This window comes from Aricia agestis, chromosome 17, assembly GCF_905147365.1.
Source record: "Aricia agestis chromosome 17, ilAriAges1.1, whole genome shotgun sequence".
Lineage (NCBI taxonomy): Eukaryota > Metazoa > Arthropoda > Insecta > Lepidoptera > Lycaenidae > Aricia > Aricia agestis.
Window position 1 is genome coordinate 5,196,627 of NC_056422.1, and position 23,255 is coordinate 5,219,881.

At 35.3% G+C, this 23,255-nt stretch overlaps 1 protein-coding gene across 1 annotated transcript in view; it reads left to right on the forward strand.

Annotated features, from left to right (window-relative positions):
* The window catches only part of LOC121735408 (protein bowel), a 42,141-nt gene extending 30,601 nt beyond the window's left edge, over positions 1 to 11,540 (forward strand). The window contains exon 3 of the mRNA XM_042126234.1: positions 9,897 to 11,540. Coding sequence (XP_041982168.1) covers positions 9,897 to 11,175 — 1,279 coding nt within the window. The 3' untranslated portion in view covers positions 11,176 to 11,540. The remainder of the gene's footprint in view (positions 1 to 9,896) is intronic.
* Positions 11,541 to 23,255: the final 11,715 nt, after the last annotated feature.

Sequence of the window (23,255 nt, forward strand, 5' to 3'; positions counted from 1 at the left end):
TTTAAGAAACTGAAGATAGCTAATATCAGATTGCATAGAGGTTTGAATTGAAACATTAGATCGTCCATACCCAGCCAAGCAAGGTGAGGTATCAAGTAACTGAGTTTTTTGATTTAGGCGCCACCGTTTTTTACCTTATATTCTAAACCATGTTTCATTTTTCAAGTCTAGAATTCTGATACTTTATTCGACCTTAGTTCTTTTTAGTTTTTTAGCTCGTAGGTGGCATTTTTATCTTAATCAGCTAACATTTTATAGCTACTATTACAAGTTTACAGTGTTAATATATTTATTATATTATTTACTAGCTGTCCCGGCGAACTTCGTGTCACTTTAAATCCTTCCCTGGACTTCTACTAATAATATTTTAAGACTAAATTTAGCTCAATCTGTTCAGCCGTTTTCGAGTTTTAGCGTTACTAACACAATTGGAAATCCATTTTTATATTGATAGATAGATGTCATGTTGATTATGATTTAATCTATTATCATCATGCCGTAAAATATTCATTGGAGCAACTTTAAAAAATCATTTATACAAACAATTTTTTTATTAGTGCGACTTTGAAATTTAAAATTACTTCGAAAATCATAGATTCTAGCTTCCTAAATATCATAGAGTAAAGCACCTGATGCCGGCGCAAGCGAAGTCAAGTAAGCGCAATGAATGTTTGCGTCACTCAGAGGTGAAATTGAGTGTGAAGCGGCAGCGGCCAGCCGTCGCTCCCATTAAGTCTCTTCGACTGCGACCGGCACAAACCGGCTATGGACCAGTTGTGGTAACATCATGCGAGTTTCTCCAGATTTTTATCTCGTTGCCGAGTCTTTTCTGGATCAAAAATACCTTCTGGTAAATCATGATTGCAATTGTAATTAGTGCTTTATTGCTGTTTATAAAATCATCTGATTTAATTTCAAGAATGATGAAGTCGAAATGGAATATCCATTAAAACTTCATTTAAATTTTATGACAAGTATTATAATATTGTTTTAAAACGATAATTCAAAATATTAAATATCATAATAATTGCATTCATTTTATCATTAATAGAAGCAATAGCAAGTATTTTTTTTAATAAAACTAATAATACCATTTATAGTTTCAAAACTTATAAAACCTCAACAAAACTACGTCAAAACTTCGTGCTGCCGAGTGGCAATAACATACCATGTCGCGACTCGGACCAACCACTTCGCCTCGCTCCATTAGTATTTTCCATTTATTTTTTATCCACGTACCTGTCCGACGGGGATTCGACTTTTTTATAAAGCCGCGCGACGAATACGAAATTTCTTTAGTGTAACAACGGAAAATAAATGATGCTGCGTGGAACTATGCAAGTCTTGTCTTTTGATTTGACTAGTTTTTGTTCAGTTTTTTACACGTTTCGTGTTCTATGATGAAATTTTGATCCACCTCAGGCTTCGACTTCTTAAGTTTATAAATATTTATTTATTTATTAAAAACTTTATGTACATACAAGTACAAAGGTGGACTTAATGCCTTAAATGTAATTAATTATAAACAACCAATAGGAGGGAATTATTAATTGTAGACATTTTATTATTTTCAACAAAAATTTATCGAATAAATACAACATCATTGCCTAATTAAACTAAAATCGTGATAACTAATGATAAGACTTATTACGATCATACCTCATTAATACAAGCACAAGTCGTTAGTTAGCTTCTCGTATGCTTTGAAGATACTCTCGAATATAAGTGCTCTAATGATGTATTATTTGAAAACACAATTATTTCAAACTTGTCTTTGATAACAATCACTTCTGAGAACGTACTCTGTAGCAATGAAATAAAAACAAGTATACACATACACTTCTGGAATAACTGGATAGATAAGAATAAAGTAGTCGTTGTTACTTGTTACTAGTGCCTTGATTATAGTTTTGATGATTACTAAAAATGATGTCTATAAACCAGTTGAGAAGAAGGAAGCTAATACTGCTGAAATATGAGAAATTTATATAAGTCATAAATCAATCCATTACAAATATTATTATTAAGATCTCTAGACTAGAAGTCAATTTTGTCATTAGAGAGTGGATAGCAAAATAACGATGATTTATTTAGAAATATATATGTTTAACAAAAGAATAAATTTACACAAAACGAGAAGTAAGATACTAAACATGTCAGACAACTTCTGCAAATGACAGCCATAAAAACAAAATATCATTTTGTTAGAACTTAGAAGCGACACCGCAAAAAATAGTTGTGAAAATATAAATGTTATGAACTGTGAGACCACTGCCTCATTTGCATTATGTCATATAAAAGTAGGGTTGTCATAACAAAGATTCGTATCTTTAATTTGCTGATCTTTATTTTTTCTAAATAGTTAATAGCATTAACTATTTAGAAAAATAAAGAAAAACTCGAATTACTCTTATTGACTTGCTCTAATGTCGTGGCGATCGTCTATGTTTTTATTTATATTAAATCATACATTCATAACTTTTGAAAGCAAATTGGCAACCCTATAGAGTATCTTAACGTTTAGCTACTGACTTGCATCTGCTTGTCCATGACTTGTTTTATATTTTATTAGCTAGTTACATTTCAATGAACTTTGTATGCAAATCATTTAAGGGTAATCCGCTTCAGCATTCGTTATTAAATAATAGTCATTATAAATAAGTTTTCCTCTTAATGATTTATTTCTACTGACATCTTTATTTATATATACGTTCTTATCTTTACCACTTTACTGATTGAGTATCGGATATACACAATTTCCTTCTATAGTTGAGGTTCAAATGTAAGTAGTTTTGCCACGACAAATCGACTTCACTTCCATTATAATGCTAATTATATGAAAGTCAAGCGTTGGCGTTGTAGTAGCATATCGACAAATCGGAGCCTTAGTAGGAGATAAACTGTTGCGTGGGCACACATGACGCGTACAGCAGTTGTTAAACTACTTTTATGCACCGTTTAGTGCTTCTTGGAGACTTCGAATTGAAAACTATCTTGTTTTACAACAAAGTGTTTATATCTACAGTCTACATATTTGTATTGCTCTTGATTCATTTCAAAATAATCTTGATTTAAAAATATTTTTTGCATCATACATGATTTTGTGTAAAGCGCCTTTTTGGTTTCATTCAAAGGATAACTCATAATATTATTTACTAAGGCCATTAATTTTACATGGTTTATAGTCTTCATTAATATTTGTGAATTGTATTGCATTGTTATATTAAACTATTTTATAATAAACAATTGTGCCACGCTGTTCTACAGCACATAAATTACTGATTAAATTATTGCGGAAGCCTCCCAAATATTTATCTTCATACCATATTATAGTACAAGCATGTACTTTTAGTTTTATTTCCCCTTATTCGAAATTCCTATATTACATCTTTTACACATTTATCTTTATAATGGCTTTATTATTTATATTTAATGTTATATCATCTAAAAATATTATTTTACACATTGTTTTTTGATTTATTATATCTATTGGGTCAGTAAGAGATCTAAATAACTGCCCTCACATTCAACTACTACTTAATTATACAAATTGCAATATTATGATAATAAGTTATACAGATTTAGTTATTATTTTGGTTCGTGTCACGAAATTAATGTATGAAATGTCGCTACTGTAGTTGTAAATGTCTTGCTGTGGGTGGATAACTTAATAATGTTCTTATATTATTGATAAGTATCATTTCAAATAAACTAACATCACGATTTTAGGTGATATTCATTATCTTTATTTTCATAGTTTTCGCACCACACAATAATTTCGAAACAAAATGTTAATTACATATTAAAAATTATTATTTGATTTTCTATGATCTACAGCTGTGACGCACAGTGTACTTTGCGTTTGTATAGCCGCAAGCTACTTTGAGTTCATTAACTTTTTAAAACACAATTATTCTAATCTTGTAAAATCTAGCTGAAAGTCTAGACGAATAATGTATTTTCAAATAGTATCTTTAAATTACTTAAAACAATATATTATTGCTGTAACGTAGACAGTATCACAGTATCCATTTCCAACTTTTATAATTTATCCTTTTTCATTTTTAATGGTCTTAGCTTTTAGAAACAAAAAATACCTCTCATTAAACGTTACACACAAGGGGGCCGGTATATACGTCTTTACAAACATGATTCATAATGCCTTTTAAGTAAGGTTCAATGTTCCCTGATAAACGTGTCGAAACATTCCTCCACATTGTCACTAGTATTTAAGATGATGATGATCATGAGAATAATTTATATGTTTTCGTGCTATTCGTGCTCAAAACACAAGATTCTGTTCCAATAAATCATCATGTCTCATCCAAAGCGAAAACATAAAAATGTTTTTGACTATAAAGCCTTATACATAAACGCATATCCATATCTGGTGTATTAAAAGTCAAGGTTGTTAATTGCAATTATATATAAGTGGAAGCTGAGGTACCATCAATCTAGGCGCTAGAAGGCTTAGATGAGAGAGGGTCGACGACCTGCGAGCAATCCAACCGGGCGGTCAGACCTGCTTGAAAACACATGAAACAGCCAACTAAATTTTATTATCTTTTAATGATTTAAAAAAGTATTGCGTTTATTGCGTCAAAATTTGCAACGAAACGTATTCGAAATTGAAACAAAAATTGCAACATGGTTTTAAAATGACTGCGTCTATTTAAAATATTGAAATAATCGCAATTAAATATAATATTTTGCAACGACATAAATGTCACATTTACTACTTTCTTTTATAATGCTGTTGGCTAGCAGTTACCCAATAAAATGAATCAAGATTGAGGTTTGAACTTTATTGAACCCATATAACAAACATGTGTCAAATTTTAAATTACTACAATTTTATTACGGAATGCCAAATAAGTAAACACTATTACGTATATCGAAGAATTTGAAGAATATGGTTACGTGAAAAACGCTTTAATTTTATTCTTTTAATTGTTAGGAACTGATAAACTTGTACAAGTGCTCTTGCAAATAACGATTTATTAATTTTAAATTTTTCACCAACGAACGAACCTAATATAGTATCAAATTTATTAAGTAAAACCACAGAATATAATATATAAGTAATACCAAGTAATACTAAAGCTTCAAAATTTTAATGAAACTCTAATTATTATGAATAATGGTTTGATTAGATCTTTAGATTACGATATTGTAAAATAATAGCAACAATATAATTTGACTTATAAATACCACAAAAACGTAACATTAAGCTGACTGACATTTCGACATTGATATTTGATAGTATATAATTATCACGATATATCATTACCGAGACTGGAATAGCTAAACATGTATAAACATTAATAAATAATAAATTAATACTACTTAAAAGATTCCACTTTAATGAGGTAAAAAATGTTCTTGATAAAGTAAAATAACTAAATGAATTAATAACAGAATCAACAAGTGATTATAATATTTGAATTTTTTTGTGAAATTGTATTAAAGTACATTTGATTTTCAAGGCCCAACTCAAGTTGGAATATTCACTTTTCGACAAGAAGATAAAACAAAATTTAAAATTTGGCACACTATGAAGTGAAAAGTTGTAAAACCATTAATATGTTCACACTACGACCTTAGTCTACCTAGCTCCCCCCCGCTGTCACAACAGTTGTAATATTTGTACAACAAAACGAGGACGGTCTTTAGGAACCTGTTTCACCAGCGAATACCGACGTTTCCTCAATGAAATCTGTACTTACATTTTTCATTATTTTTAATGTGTTATTAAGTACTATAGCAATTAATCATTTTCCTTTGCCTTCTAACGTACATTTTTTCGAGACAGTTTCTTGTAATCTAATAAAGTACATAAAAAATCATTTTGAATTTCCTTTTCTATTTTTACTTTCATCACTTTTGAAAGCATTTTCAGTAGATACAAGATCTTATGGAATCTAACAAATACATAATGATATCTATAATACTCGTCTCTCATGTTAATTCTTTTCTTACAAAAATAGCAATCATAAAGGTTTTAATTTTAAACTTATTTGCATAAATTCTTTAATTTAACATCATTTACAGAATTTGCATATCAAGAATACTATAATATTTTATTACCATCTAAAACATTTAGGAGATTAGAGGCATTCCGTTATGAGAGTTTTAATTTGCGAATCTCACTTGTACACGTGTAAATATTTTGCAAATTTTTTTTTTATGAAATAAGGGGGCAAACGAGCAAACGGGTCACCTGATGGAAAGCAACTTCCGTCGCCCATGGACACTCGCAGCATCAGAAGAGCTGCAAGTGCGTTGCCGGCCTTTTAAGAGGGAATAGGGTAATAGGGGAGGGTAGGGAAGGGAAGGGAATAGTTGAGGGTAGGGAAGGGAATAGGGTAGGGGTTAGGGGATTGGGCCTCCAGTAAACTCACTCACTCGGCGAAACACAGCGCAAGCGCTGTTTTACGCCGGTTTTCTGTGAGAACGTGGTATTTATCCGGTCGAGCCGGCCCATTCGTGCCGAAGCATGGCTCTCCCACGTATTATGCATATGTATGAAAAAACAATAACTCCAAAAAATAACTGCAATAAAATTTTCATCTGCTGCAACAGAATGAAATAGAGTCATAGTTTCAATAATTTTATCACATTTTGTTGCAGCACATTCCTTCAAACGTAGCGAACCACATTATCCGACCGGTACCAGTAATGGAAAAATATTTTTTAATGTACACCATTAGTGGCGACCACAGTCCTCTCTGTAATTTTAAGCCCCACTTTTTTAATCTCGACTCGTCTTGATGGGATTCTGAACGACTGTCCATCTTGATCCTTATCTCGGCGTATAATAAGACAGACGTAACTTATATTTTATTTCACGTCAAAATGATCGAGTTGGCTTGATAAGGTTTTGTTTATGTCATTAATTATACTAGTCACAGACTTGGCTTTGACAATAAACTTGGTTATTTAACGTTAATGTTTTATTTTAATGACCGTACTTTGTAAAAAGCAATTAATGTTTTTTTCTCTAAAACTTGAAAGTAGATAAAAAGAAGGTAAAGGCTATTTTTAAGTATTTGAATATACATAGCTTCATTTTTATTTAAAATTCAGAAATTAAGCCTAATACCATACGGACAGAGAAGGGCTTATACTGTCTTTGTTTTAAAAATTAAATCTACTAGATTTTAAAAAGTTTTTCCACAGGGTTTATGATCCACCATACATAGACCACACATTAATAATTATTGTACCTCGTAACGCTGCACTGTATACTTTTTAAGCAAATAGTTTATTTTTACTTTTTACTAAAGATATAACTTTTGTAACTCTTATCCCTAGGATATTTTTATATTACATATAATAATATTATGCTCTTCAAGTCATTCCTCTCGGAAAATTTATACTTAGTAGCACAACGTTACTTTTAGCGCGTTTTACATTTTACTGTCTCGACTGGTATATTTACTGTCTCTACAGTTTGAACTTTACGTTGTAATTGGCTTGTTAATTTAGGCGGCATCGGCGTCTTTGATCACCAAACCGGTGGTTCAAATCCGTCATCCCACGTAGCTCACTTCTCACTTAATATCAGAATTAAGTTATCGCTTTCATTAGATATTTCTAATTTATTGGTGGCTATTTAAATTTCGGTCGATTTTTTTGGTCTTAATTGGACTTCTTATTCAATTTTGTAAATTATGAGAAACTCGTTACTGAATTTCGAAACTGGTATTGAGGATTAAGCAGTCTCTAATTTAAGTTTTTTGTTCATTTCTTGTTTTGATGGAAACTTTCTAGTGGTTTGTTCTTTTTCATTTTATTTTAATACCTTTGAAAATTCGTGTACCTACAACTATACCTACAAGTGCAGATGTAGTCAATGCTAAACCATTGTACATTATGTATTTAAAATTATTCTATTACTCATTATAAAGTTTTAGGTGGGCTCATCGTTTTTATTTTGACCGTGAGACTTCCATTAAGAAATAAGCGCTAAATCGTTACCTCCGGTCTGAGATACTTCGTGTTTCAAACCGGTCGTCGTTTTTATTCGCACTTAGGATAAAGGAAGATATTTTAATCTATATTTTTTACCAATTAATAAATGATGCTCCAGAATAGTTTTAGGGTCATGAGTCTTATTGGGGCCGGTCAGATCTGATGGACAGATCTTCAATTAATCCTATTACCTTGCTGATACAAGTATGAGTGGAATTCAAACTTAAGACACCTCTCATTGTATAGCATTTTTATAAAATATTATAATTAATATCAAATTTATATTTAGTAGCCTCCATAATCCTGATAAAATGATCACGACGAAAACAAAAGAAGTTAAAAGTGTTATAAATTACATATCCAAAGGAATTTGAGACGAAGCCATGACTTTAGTTCATAACATAATGATACACAGAACTGCACATTCTTCGGATAATGACGTGAATGTGGGGACGAGTATTATCGTTAAGGTCGCCATCGTTTCACCGAGGAATGAAGATCCTCGGAATAATTTTAAAAACAACAATGTTTGTTAACCTTCATAACATAGTTGGAGCACTTACGGATTTTGTCGCGAAGCACTTTCCGACATCGATAAAAAATTAGACCTTAATGTGCAACTTAGTTGCTAAATTTATTCCCACCAGACGACGCGACGAGTTTTTAAATAATTAAGATCGATTTAAAACTTCGAAACGAGAAATCAAAATGCATTTATATCGTTTTTTTATCATTTAAATAATATTTGAATTAAAAATACATTAAGATAACGGATACATCATATATGTAGCTTGATTTTATCGAGTAACATGATTTTTTATTTATATTTAATTAGCCATTATTTTTGTTTCTGTTACCTAAAATACGTGAAAATAATTAATTTTTACTTTGTTGACTGTTATTTGTTAGGTATTTTTGTGGCCTTTTATGTCTTCGTGGTAAATCGTTGACTAATAATATGTAATATACAGGGTGTAACAAAATTAAGTGATAATACTTTAGGGTGTGTACGTGTTCCTTGTACAGAGTTCACTGTGAAAGTAGCAGCGCTGAAAGACCAAATTTTTTTTCACTTTTGTATGGGAAAACTCGTGACGCTCGGGCCCTTGCCCATACAAAAGTGAAAAAAATGTTTGGTCTTTCAGCGCTGCTACTTTCACAGTGAACTCTCTACAAGGAACACGTACACACCCTAAAGTATTATCACTTATTTTTGTTACACCCTGTATACATACTAAGAAATTTTCTTTATACCTAAAAACTTTAGCTGTAGCTGTTGAGCTACTATTTAAAAAAAGACGACTGCCAAAGAAATTATTTTAAATGCGAAATAAAATAGGCATACAATATTATATTTTTAAATACTTTTAAAAGTGGGGTCAACGTTTGTTTTATGAGTACATTTACGTCGTATTTCTCAATTACTAAAATTTCATTAAAAACCTGTTTATTGTATAAACCTCGCACAATATTCAGGTCAAAGTATAAAAGTTTTTGTAATGCAACTGTGTTACCTTTTTAAATTGTAGGTGTTTTAAATTCAAATAAGTGCACCTATTTCACTAACACTGCTATCCCCGTAGGTGCAGTTATATTTTTAAAGGCCTTGTTACATAGACTCAAGTTTCATATATCACGTTCAAGGCGCGTGCAGCGTGTGTTCAACTGCACTGTAGGTAAAAGATATACCTGACGCTATGTATGTAAAGCTTTCAGAATTTTATCCACTAAAATGCAAAACGTACTATGACCTTGTATGAAATTGTAAGATAATTACATTTTTTACCTTTAACCCATCGCGTCGTAGATAGTGCTCCTCCCATCCTCAGTTTTTAATTAAATCGTAATTATTGTTTGTTCCTCAACTTGTGAGCAATGCGTGCAATTAAATGATGACTTAAAATTTTGTTTCTTTGCTTCAGGTACATTCACTCCAAGGAGAAGCCGTTCAAGTGCACAGAATGTGGAAAAGGATTTTGCCAGTCGAGGACGCTGGCCGTTCACAAGATCCTGCACATGGAGGAATCCCCTCATAAGTGCCCAGTCTGTAGCAGAAGCTTTAATCAGCGGTCCAATCTTAAGACCCACCTCCTCACTCATACGGACCATAAGCCGTATGAGTGCAATTCGTGTGGCAAGGTATTCAGAAGAAATTGCGATTTACGACGGCATGCCCTAACCCATGCTGTCGGAGACATACCACCAGGTGATGTACTCGATGTTGGAGAAGAAGATATAGGTCGACCGGGGTCGCCGATAGAGCCAGGATTTGACGACGAGGACGCTGAACTATCCTCCCCAGACCATTCCCCAGTTCGACGAGCTCGATCGTCGTCTATCGAAAGCATTGGTAGAGAGAAAAGTGAGGAGAGACCTAAAGCAGCTTCGCCCTCTCCGGTTGAACGCACACACTGTCATCACAATGAGCCACGAGACAGAGCGAGCCCATATACAATGCGTCCACAGCAACATGACAAACATCGTCCACAAGATGTTTACGAGAAACGACGTTACACCTCTGAGGAGATCATCGAGAAGGAGATGCGCTACACCGAATTACCTGAACATCCGATGAGACATCCGCAATTACAAATTCGGAGAGACCTCCATCCGACGATGCCACCGGATCCCTCTAAAATGAATCAAATGGCGAGCCCACCGATAGATCCGGGGCCTTCTGGAATGTTCCTTAGTTCCTTCAGAAAACGCAGCCATCCACCCGATATTGAAAACGTAAGATCCTGCACTGCAGTTTATAGGAGTCGCTCCCCTGAGCCGACTAACTTGACTATGCCTCGGCAGCCTTTGAGCACCCCAGAAGTGATGGTAAATATGCCGCCGAATCTCCTAAACATGCCGGGCTACCACAAGTTCGGTCTTCCTTTGCCCCCGCCACATCCTCAAATGCCTTACGGTCCTATACACCATCCTATACTGGGCCCGCAACAGACGGTAGCCCAGGACCTGATAGTTAAACACGTTCCTCCTAAAGATACAACACCGGGCACATCCACAAGTGTCACAAACTGTAAAGATATACCACCGGTGGTGAAAGAAAACGTAGCGATAGATTCGACCGTGATCGCTAATGGAATCAAGAACATCGTTGGTATACAACCGAATTTGAATCCGAAGCCGGGAACGAGTCAGACAAGCGGCCCTAAAAAAGGTTTTAGCATAGAGGATATAATGAGGCGTTAGAGACACGTTATAGCACATGAGTACGGAATTATGTACCGCGGTTGTGGTGCTGGTGCAATGTAAATATTGTTGCGGCTCTGTCGTTAGCAGTTTAAAACTTTATGACAAGTATTACTAGTGCAAGATTAAAGTAAGCCCTAGAATTATGTTTGTATTTCGGTGGATTTGGTTTTCGCAAAGATCTCATAAGGTTTGTTTGTGCAGTGTTTTGTTACTTTCGAAATTTAAAAATAGTTTAACGATGTTAGGACGTAGTGTCACGCTACTGCAAAATTGATTTTATTTGTTTATCGATTCTATTAGATAAATGCGATTGATTGAAGAAATATGAATGTGTTATTTATTTTTTTAATTGATTGTCAAGGATGCAATGTTAAAATATTTAAAGTTAAGGCTATTTGTATTTTTTAAGACTTGTTTAAAAGCAGTTCGTTGCTTTAATACTATTTAATTATGATTAGTATTAGGTAGGTATATGGTTAGATAATTAATTGTTATTAATAATTTGTAAAATAAACTATTAGTGTAGACATATTGTGTCCGTTGCATAATTTTAGTAAAATGTATCTTAGAGTATCTTGGTAGTAAAGCCTTTTTAAGTAACTGATTTTGAAGTTTTGTAATCCCAGCTACAATATCGAGATAATGCTATATTTATATTATGTAGATAAAAAAGTAAGTAGTCTTTACTTTTTGGAAACAGTTTTGGGGCCTATGCAATAGACTAAGAAAAAAAAATTGAGTCTTGCAATAGCAAGATAAACATTATTAAAATAATTTAATTATAAAATATGTATGTAGTTTAATTCTAAGAGACTGGAAAAGCACATGTACAATTATTAATTGTAGGAAGAGTAGCAAAGATTGTAAAAGTTATTAACAATGTCTATTATGATATTTTATTGTATCCATTTAAACTTTTTGTTTTAACGTTTGTTGAAACCTATGTTACTTCATACACAACAGAAAAACATTGTTCAAACTATAATAATCAATCATGTGGCTATTTAATTTTGAATGCGGATGCTAGTTAATAATTATTAAATAAGAACTATTTTTTAAGTTATTACGATGAACAGTTTTTTAATAAAACATAAAATGTCTGCATTTAGTAGTTTAAATTTATATAATACCTATTGAAATTAATTTCTTTTTGGGTGTAAACTTGCTCATAATTACGTGTAAAATTATTTTTTAAATTATAAACGAATAAAATAAAAGTTTTTTTACATTGTATTTGTTTATTTTTCTAACCCCAAGTAAAATAATTGTCCTTATTGACTGTCCACAATAATTGTTTTGTGTTAAAATGTGTGTAGTACAAGGAAAAAATATCATAATATTATTTAAATCTATAATCCCACCAAAAACATTTCTTGTGAAATGTTGCCGAGACGACTACATATTAAGGTTTATCCTGTGAAAAAGATATCAGATCTCATGTAGAAGTAAGAACCAAGCTTCTGAATCTACACGGCCTAACTCTACCGACCCTTACATAAAAAAATTCTACATTAAGAGGGCGACTAACGCAAAAAAATTGAGCATTGCCTTTCTCTCCTTACACTCACGTCTTTCATATGCCAGGTGAAAAAGGACGACGCGGAATCATCGCCAGTATAATATTATGCATTTATTCAAGCTTTGTTGTCATTTTGCAAGATCTATATTTTCTAATATGACCGATTGTTTGGTTTTTTTAACGTCATACATTGTATTATTGCAAGAGTTTATGGCAATAGAGTCTTCTTGTTAAATTTAAAATTTATTTGGCTTTTACTTCAAACTTTAATTATAAGAAGGTTGAAGAAAAAGTTATATTTATACAATAGTCAACTCAATTAATGAACAATGTTCTATTGTTACAGAATTTCATAGAGACTGCTAAACAGTTATAAAAATCGAATATTTTATGGGACATAGGCTCTGGCGCCGTTGTTATTATGCCGTCTGTGGCGGGCTTTACTGTGCGAAAATCACCTGTCTGTCACCTGCTAGGAATCATTTAGGTCAGTGGTTTAAGTCTCTCGTTTTCAATATACTAGTGTCAACGAAGCCAAGGTGTCATACTATACTGTCAAAGTGTTATACTATTATATAAGCAACCGCCTGTACAAGGTGCTGAGTTTGTATATCGTATAAAGTATACTATACTTGGAGTACTATACTTGGATGTTAATAAAGTCCTTGAATCCTTGAATCTTGAAATGAAATGAAAAATGTTTTATAATTCTATATCTGTTGAAAATTAACACTTTTAGAACACATGAGGCCTTTCCACCGGTTAAAGAATAACGCTGCGTTGCCACCAGAGATGTGTTGCGAGGAATGTGTTTTTAAGATCCAATGGAATCGCTGCGCTCAGCGAGGTCACGTCAATGGAGCAATTCTATTGGTTCTCAAAAACGCATTCCTCGCAAGTCGCAAGACATCGCAGCCTAACCCGGCGAGAAGAACGGGTGCAAAAAACTCACAATAGTAATCTTTGAGATGGTTTAGCAGTGGGAAGCAACTGTCAATAAGTATCCGGCAGTGAGAGACGAGATTCCTACAGTTATGCCGAGGAAATTGAGCTTTATACTTAATTTACACGTGGGAGAGCCATGCTTCGGCACGAATGGGCCGGCTCGACCGGTGCAATACCACGTTCTCACAGAAAACCGGCGTGAAACAGCGCTTGCGCTGTGTTTCGCCGAGTGAGTGAGTACCGGAGGCCCAATCCCCTACCCTATTCCCTTCCCTTCCCTATCCTCCTCTATTACCCTATTCCCTCTTAAAAGGCCGGCGACGCACCTGCAGCTCTTCTAATGCTGCGAGTGTCCATGGGCGACGGAAGTTGCTTTCCATCAGGTGACCCGTTTGCTCGTTTGCCCCCTTATTTCATAAAAAAAATTGAAGGTTATGTACACCTTCAGAACTTAATATCTCTTAAAGTAACCGCAACCGAACCTTCATAGTTGCTGGTCGTTCTTACCTCTTTAATAGAGGTCATACACAGAAAGACTTTCAACTTCTATAAAGTCTGGCTGTCGCTGGATTTTATTTTGTCGTTTTTTTCAGAATACCAGGAATACACATTTCATTAAGTTCAATGAAAATTAATCTGTTACTTTTCCCTATAAAAAACAACACTATATTATACCAATTAAATAGTAAATTCAGATTTTATCTAAATTTACTATGTATTTAATTGGTATAATTTTTATTTGTATTTCTTAAAACTATTTCTCTATTAATTGTTATCTATCTACAAAACATCACATACACGTGTATTCTTAAGATATAAAAATATGGAAAGTTGAAATGATATCTAATGGACATAAACTATTTCATAACAACCCACTGCGCGACCGCTGTTTTGGACCATTCTTAAATATTTACCTTTAGTTTTCTCATAAAATGAACCCTATGGCGTTTACATAAAGGCCACAGAGGCAAGAGTTTGAACGCACCAGGTGGCTTTTGACGAAGTCCGACAACTACGACTAATATTTTTATGTCTATAAATTTAATTTTATACTTCGTCATATTGTATACATTATTAATTAGTCAATAATTAGTTAGTAATGTATGTAACTTGAATAACATTACCTACTCGTACATACTGTATATTTCATTGCTTACAGAATTGTAAGCATTAATATTATTAATTATCAAGAGTTTAACAAAGCTTATCTGTAATGCTTATAGAACTTTTAAATACTAAATTGAATAATTATACTTTAGAAAGTTTTGAGGACTCTATGAAATAATTTTTGGACTTTTCAGGGCACGGAAAAGGATGGATGAAATTCCAATAAGGAGGTATGATATACCAGATGTTACATCAGTTCGTTGTGCAGAAATTCATTTGTCACAAGAGAACCGTTATTTTTTCTTGGGCAAAAACTATTCAATGTTCTTTCCCGGGACCCCAAGTATTTTTGTAATAAATTTCATCTAAATCTGTTCAGCGCTTTAAACATGAAGAGAACAGGCAGACAGACACATATTTAAAAAAAAATATTAACGTGGATAATCAGCTAAACAAGCAGGCTTCTCATGGCAAGTGTCACACCGGACACGCCAATTTTATGCCGATTTTATTTAAGGCTTTGTAAGGTATTGTTCACCGTACGGTACGTACGTACGTACGTACGGTGAAGGAAAACATCGTGAGGAAACCCGCACATAGTTGGTCCCAGGACCCAGACGTATTGACTAGTTCTTTCCTCTGGACTAGGCCGACTATGATGCGAGAATGCCGTATGCGCTTGGGCAACCATACGGACATTTAAAAATCTTGTCCCAGGCACTACAGTATTTGAGGAGTGGTTACTTCGCCCTGAAAAATACCGTATAAATCATCCAAAACGGATGTAAAGGCCTAGTTTTTTTTTGGTATTGTTCCAACCAATGCCTTTTCAAACATCCCCAGTTACTTTTCATAATGGGGTAGAAAAATTACACGGTTCTTAAGCTCAGCGGGACCCAGGTGTTGTGGTTGACACATTATTACTTTATCATGTTCATTGTACTGTCAGGTACTCGTAGTAGGACCATACTTGACATACAGTAGATCAGTAACTTGGCTGTACTTTTACATTTGCACATAAGTTTAGGGGCGTTCACCAATTACGCGAGGTATTTAGGAGCCCACCCAACTGAGAATATGTCACTAAATTTCATGACGGGAGAAGTTTTATGTGGGTTTTTATCAATATCGGTTTTTTGGCAATAACTTAAAATAAGCGGTATTGTTGTATACATTTATATTATGATAATTTAGCCGATGATTCACGGCAAACAATGACAACATTTGAGTATGTGTACCTAGTAATTGAAAAATTGAACATTTTTAATTGACTTCCCTTTAAAAGTATAGGTTTATGTTTAGCTGTGTATATATTTGAGTACATACTTTATTTTTTGTTAAATGTCACTTAAGAATTGGTGGGGTTGAGGGTTGAGACAAATCTCACGATTTCTTACAAAAGGGGGAAGGGTGGGGAAACCGTCAAAAACTTCACACGCAACTTATGAATGTCCTTTAAAACTTGAAAGTTGTCCTTATAAGTTAATGTCCTCACTGAATCATACATTTTCGCGATTTCGTATCACGTACCACTGTGGTATATGACTGCAATGTGTGTAAGTTACGGGTTTTCCATTCGTTAGCGTATTCCAAGCACGCCGCAGATTTATTGTCTACCAGCTATGACTAAAAACGGATTTCATGTGTTTAAAGAGTAAATAATGAAGGCTTTTTTGCTGAAATGCTGTTTCTTGTATTAGAGATTGAGGGCTCCTGCGGATATGCAGGATACGCTTCACCCGAAGAGAAGGCACTCGACGCAGCTTAACTAAAACTTGGCGGTACTCCAACAACAGCAACCTTGCCAAAGCTGTGAACATCAAGAGAAACACGAAAAAAATAAAGCTTGAAAGGTAAAGTTGCTAAGATCTTCAACACCATAAGTCCATAACATTGTTAAGTCAACTATTTATTTCTTTATCAAACTCTTGAATGCCCGTATAATCATACTTGCGGCTTAGCTTGAAGATGCCAACTTTATTCCACCCTACCTTACTTACTACCTTTACTATTATTATAATCTTTTGACTGACTCTAAAAAAAACAGCAGAAGCAGGCATACATATTTGCCGCGCCGAAGAAAGAGAGAGGGTTATTACTTCGTAGGTTATATTATCTCCTTATAGTACAGGTCTCCTAGAACATTTTTTGACCTGATTACTATCAAAGTACCTATCAAGCAATTTTTTCGTGAATAGCTTCTTTTTGATAAATAGAGAGATCGCAGACGGCACACTTTTTGTGTGATCGAGTCTGCGGACCACATACAATATGCATGGCCGCGCTATGCAAATTGTATGTGCGCCGCAGACTCGATCACACAAATAGTGTGCCGTCTGCGATCTCCTTAATGTATGTCAATGAAGACTTGTTGATTACAGAACCCTAAAACGGATTTCTCAGAGGAAATTGTTGTTCGTCTTATGAAATTGAAGCTACTCACGAAAAATTAACTTGATACTCGTAGTAATTTAAAAAAATCTAGGGAACCTGTACTAGTAGTCCTGATGCGAGCTTAACACTTTTATGCGTCCCAAAAAACTACCGCCCAAAAAGCTTTCACCTCAACGAGGACCCCTAAAACACGTATAAATAAATTAAAACAAAATGGCTGTCATATGCCCGTCACGTTTTGAGTATCGGCTAACCAGAAACGTAATGCAAATATATGACTAACGTCGGCTAACTTAAAGAGAACTTGAGTGTATGCAAAGCCAGTCCAGTTTAGATCGTAGGAAAATATAAGGAAAAAACTCAACGACTTTTTGGAAGTCGGTTAGAAGTTAGGATAGCGAAGTGCAAACTACGAACGTTTGATCTAAAGCTGCCTTTTGCAGTTCGTAGTAGTTTAGTAATACATAACCACACAGAAAACCGGCGTGAAACAGCGCTTGCGCTGTGTTTCGCCGAGTGAGTGAGTTTACCGGAGACCCAATCTCTTTTTCTCTTCCCTTTCCATCCCTACCCTCCCCCCCTATTCCCTATTTCCTCTTAAAAGGTCGGCAACGCACCTTTTTTTTTTTTTTTTTTTTTTTCGTTGGGGGAATGCTTTTACGCATCCTCGGGCGGCATATACGACCGCAGCCCCACCGCCTCTGCCTCACCTGAGGCTCAACTCGTGGATACACCATTCCACATTACTCCGCGACGATGCACTGGAACACCTAGTGCATCGTGGCCTACCCGGGTCTCGATGTCATGGGCGACGGCAGCCCCATACCGGCGCCCCGAGCTCCCCTGCTAAGGCGGGATATCGCGACCATGTCTGGCCCTTGGTCTCCGCCTCGGCCTTCTCTGAGGATCGAGCGCCTCCGCCTCTCGCCTGCGCTCCGCGTCCTCTTTCGACGACATTACCACTTCGGCGAATGCCTCGACTGCCCTCCAATAGTGTTGGCTGTCCAGCATCGCACGAACGATGGCCGGCAGCGTGATGTCGGGTCCAATAGTGGCCTGTAAGGCCGCTCTTTGACTGCTCCAAGCGGGACAGACGAGCAACGTGTGCTGCGCCGTATCCCGGTCGTCATTACAGTGATGGCAAGCAGTGTTTTGCTCGCGTCTGGCCATCGGCAACGCACCTGCAGCTCGTCTGATGCTGCGAGTGTCCATGGGCGACGGAAGTTGCTTTCTATCAGGTGACCCGTTTGCTCGTTTGCCCCCCTTATTTCATTAAAAAAAAAACATAAACCCAAATGCAATCAGCAAGCAGATTGATGATGAACTATTGATAAGAACAATCTGGATCGTGTCAGCTTCAATTACAAAAACTGGATCAAAATCGGTCCATCCGTTTAGATGCTACGATGCGAACAAACACACCCTCAAAGAGGGGCGTCAAACTTATGACCCTTTTTTTCATTAAGGGGTTAAGTAACAGCAATTAATACAAAAGTAAACATGTAGAACTTTTTTAAAACATTTACGAACCAACTGGACCGCGAACAATGCGACCAGTCCTGATCAGCAGATACCACTAATGGAATTAGGCTACATTCTAACTGTATACAACCTGAGATATTCATCATCAGCAACACGCCTAAAGAGGATATCAGCAAATAAAGTGTAAAAATGTTGTGAAAAATGTAGAGACAAAAAGGCAGATTTATAAAATACTAGCTGTTGCCCGCGACTTCGTTCGCGTGGACTTCAGTTTATAGCGCGCGGTGTCAACAAAATTGGTGTCAAAAGCTTTTTAAAACCCTGGTAACCCTTAAAGGAGTGAGCACACTGAGACGGGCCGTGCTGAGGCTCAGCGTGCCGGGGCTCATCGCGAAAATCCCCCTCCATGCAATTTGTATGGAAGCGGAAATCCGCTGCGCCCCGACACAGTGTGCGATACGCGCATCCGCTTCCATACAAATTGTATGGAGGCGGATTTTTGCGATAAGCCCCGGCACGGCGCGTCTCAGTGTGCTCACTCCTTTAATCAAAATACCCAAAACAGCAGTGTAGTGTGCACATAATATTTTTTTTTTAATTAAACTTTTTTATACCAAATTTTAAGGGCGCTTATTTAGCTTAACACAACTTAGCTGCATTACACAACTTTAGCTTTACCCATAAACTATTTAGTAGTTATTATTGGTATGCTGTTTCTGATATCTATGTTGGTAGGTGAGTTATTTGATGACGTGTATAACAATCGAAAGAATCGAAAAATTAAACCCAACATGGTACCACCTACATAATATGAGCAAGCGATAGCGCGATCTAGGCGACTCTTGGCGCCATCTGTTATGAGTTTTAGAACTAACTTAATTTGAACAAATTTACCCATAAACACCCCCTTACAACCCCTTTTTCCAGTAAAAAAGTAGCCTATGTCCTTTCTCAGGCTTTAGACTATCTGTGTACAAAATTTCATTACAATCGGTTCAGTAGTTTTGGCGCTGTTGTTTCTGATATCTAAGTTGGTAGGTGAGTTATTAAGTAATAACGTGTATAACAATCGAAAGAATCGAAAAACCCTCCTCAACATCGTACCACCTCTTATAGAAATACATATTATAAGCAAGCGATAGCGCGATCTAGGCCACTCTTGGCGCCATCTGTTATGAGTTTTTAGAACTAACTTAATTTGAACGAATTATATAATACAACCCCTTTTTCCAGTTAAAAAGTAGCCTTTGTCCTTTCTCATGCCTTAGACTATCTGTGTATAAAATTTCATTACAATCGGTTCAGTAGTTTTGGCGTGAAAGCGAGACAGAGAGACAGACAGAGATACTTTCGCATTTATAATATTAGTATAGATTCACCAGCTGCCGGGCCGGTCATAATCTTCGCGGCGCAATCAAGGCGTACCCCCGTAAGGCGTAAGGCGTTTATAATATTAGTATAGATAGTATAGATTAAGAGTTTTCATCTTTTTGAATAAATTGCTGATACTATCCTACTATTAATTTGTGACTTAGAAGTATACTATAATTAAAATATCGAGACACATAATTTCATAACAATTTTGACGAATGAAGCGTATCTTGGATGGTTTTATGCACTACCATTACCCATAGATTACCAGAGAATTTCCAATGTGATTCTTTCAACTCCCGTGATACCTTTCGGGGAAATAAAGTGATATTTAATGCTTATTTTTTAAAAAGTAAGAAATGTTATAGTATCTAAAGTCAATTAGTATAATACTTGACAGTTATAAAAGTACGTAATATCTTTATTCCAAGTCAGTTAAAAAGAGAAAAGCTTTTAAAGTAAATCCTTGAGAGTGATCTAGTGTAGTGTAAAATTCTCTGAGTATCTGCTCTCAATACCAAACGTATTATCGGCGCGAGCGCCGGCCAGTTGCTCGCGGTTTCACTCAGGGCTGTCACCAATCAGTTTTCAAAAATAAAAACAGCGGCCCGTTGCACGTGTGAAGGAGGTAGAGAGGCACATTTATACCACGCGGCAGTTAAAAAGAATAGATATTACTTCCTCTCCTACGCCTCACCAGTGCTTGTCGGTTCCAAAAAAGTGTCCGAGAAGGCCACTTGAACGTCGCGAAATAAATTGTCACTTAAAAATTGTTTGCTAAAGTTTTGGTAATTTTGCAGAAAATTATTATTATATAGACTAGTTTACTCGAGAAAAAAATTAACAGAGCACAGAGTATAAGCAATGGGGCAATAGTATTTTAAAATTTCTACAAGCTGCAAAAATCTACATACCTATATATTAGAGGAAGATCTCAATTCTTAAGAATTAAGATCTTCCTCTTACTTTTCTCTAAATTGTTAAGATTTAAGATTGTGTCCACCAGGATAAACAGGATAATCATTATTATCAATTTCAACAGCGTTGCGACAACCCTAGCCTAAGGCACCCGATACATTCTACAGGCTAATTAAAACGGTGCAGGGGACCCTTTTATCGGCTCCGAAGATATACTTACTGTGGCGTGACACGCGAACGATCGGCTATTTTCGGACAATCTCGGCTTTCTTCGGACATTTAGCAAGATCTTTAGCTTAGGTATTCTTTGCGATTATTTGAGAAAGATAATATAATAATACAATCCATGCATTTATTGTCTATCTGTCTGTTCATCTTTGAGCTAATTTTGGTATGATCCTAAGTAAAGATGAAGGATAATTCTTTTTATAACAAAAAAATGTACGATTTGTGGAGAATAAACGATCTTCCGCATAAGAATTTGCTGGAAGCATTAATTCGTTAAGCGACGATAAAAATTTAGCAACATAATTAATTATAAAGTATCCTTATTGCATATTCTGGCCCCGTTGCTCAGTCAACGATACTGAACAACTATCACCAGGATTTTTTTTCAAGAAATTAAAAAAAAATCTATACAAATTGTCTGATCGAGGTGGTCATTTTGTATGAAAAATCAACTTCTTTTTCATTTCCTGAAAAACATTCCTGGTGGTGGTTGTTCAGTTTCGTTGACTGAGCAACCCCTATAAGTTTGCGGGACGCTGTCCCTTACACCCCGTATAAGGCATAAGTTTTACATAAAAAAGGTGCACTATGAAATCGGCCTTACATACTTAAGAGGAGTCCACACCGCCCTTTTTTCCATACAAACGTTGTTCCCTGTTTCCTCCCTGGATAATGTTATAAGTGTTATATTTTTTTTCCTGAATATCTACGGCCACTAATACAATGTCCCTATGTTTTCTTTTTTTTTCATAATTTAACTATTAAATTATGAAAAAAAGATATAAACGTTCAAAAACCCAAAAAAATGGCCAGATTTTCCGCTGTATTCAAACATCCAGAAAACAGATTTGGCTAGATTATACAAAAAAATAAAACAGGAACACAGCTCAAGCCTTTCTTTAATACTTAATGAAAAAAGTACTTAAATCGGTTAAGTTTTGGAGAAGGAATCAGGGGACAACGAATCGTTGATTTTCTGTAGTTGTCTCTATCGCGTTCTGCGGTATAGGCTTGAGGTAAGGGAGACAGCTATAGATATTACACGTCCTTTTTTATTTCTCTAGCCCCTGATGTATCCTCTTAACTCGTTACTTTCGTGTAATTTTTACGTACCGTAACATAGAAGTATAATATATGTTACTCTATGTTACTAAGTGGGAAAATTCTCGGCCATACCCGTATGCAGACATTGCAGACATACAATGTTTCTGTCTTTGTCTGATAGTATGAAGCAGAAAAGTAGATAGATTATTATTACACTTTAAAAATCTTAGCAACCGTCGGTCTTGTGAAAGGCGCCATTTTTACGCAAAATATTTCAAAACATTAATTGCCCATAGCATCTTGATTGTAATTTAATTTAATAGCTGTTGTAAGTTTATAATAGTCGTTAAATTGAACAATTAACGTGTGGTTTAACAACTAATTATGGAATTTATGTTTGGTGCTTATGTTGTTGCGTTGGGCCTTTAAAAGTCAGCAACTTTTTAACCCATAACCAAAAGAAAGGAAATGTTTTGGCAGTCTATGTATGTATTTATATGCCCTGCTGAAAGGCTTAAACTATATGATTTTAAATATAATTATTAATTATTCATACAAAATCAAAAGAGCACTTACTAGGGGCAAAAACAATGACAAATTTTGCAGTGGTATACCGAATAATATAATAGTTTCGTATAAAATCATGATTTTGAAAGAAATGTTGGAGCAGATGATAGATCAGACGTCCCAACGTCCTGATTATGCAAGACCAATTTTGGCGCAGTTCTGATGATGCGAGGAATGTTGGCGCAGTTCTTACTACTAATCTTGGTAGGAAATGTTGGCGCAGTTCTGACTACTAATCTTGGTAGGAAATGTTGGCGCAGTTCTGACTACTAATCTTGGAAGGAAATGTTGGCGCAGTTCTGACTACTAATCTTGGAAGGAAATGTTAGCGCAGTTCTGACTAACTAATCTTGGAAGGAAATGTTGGCGCAGTTCTGACTACTAATCTTGGAAGGAAATGTTGGCGCAGTTCTGACTACTAATCTTGGTAGGAAATGTTGGCGCATTCTGATGTGCGAAGGAAATGAGGTCTGGCGCCTGGTGAAAGTCGTAATAGAATGGT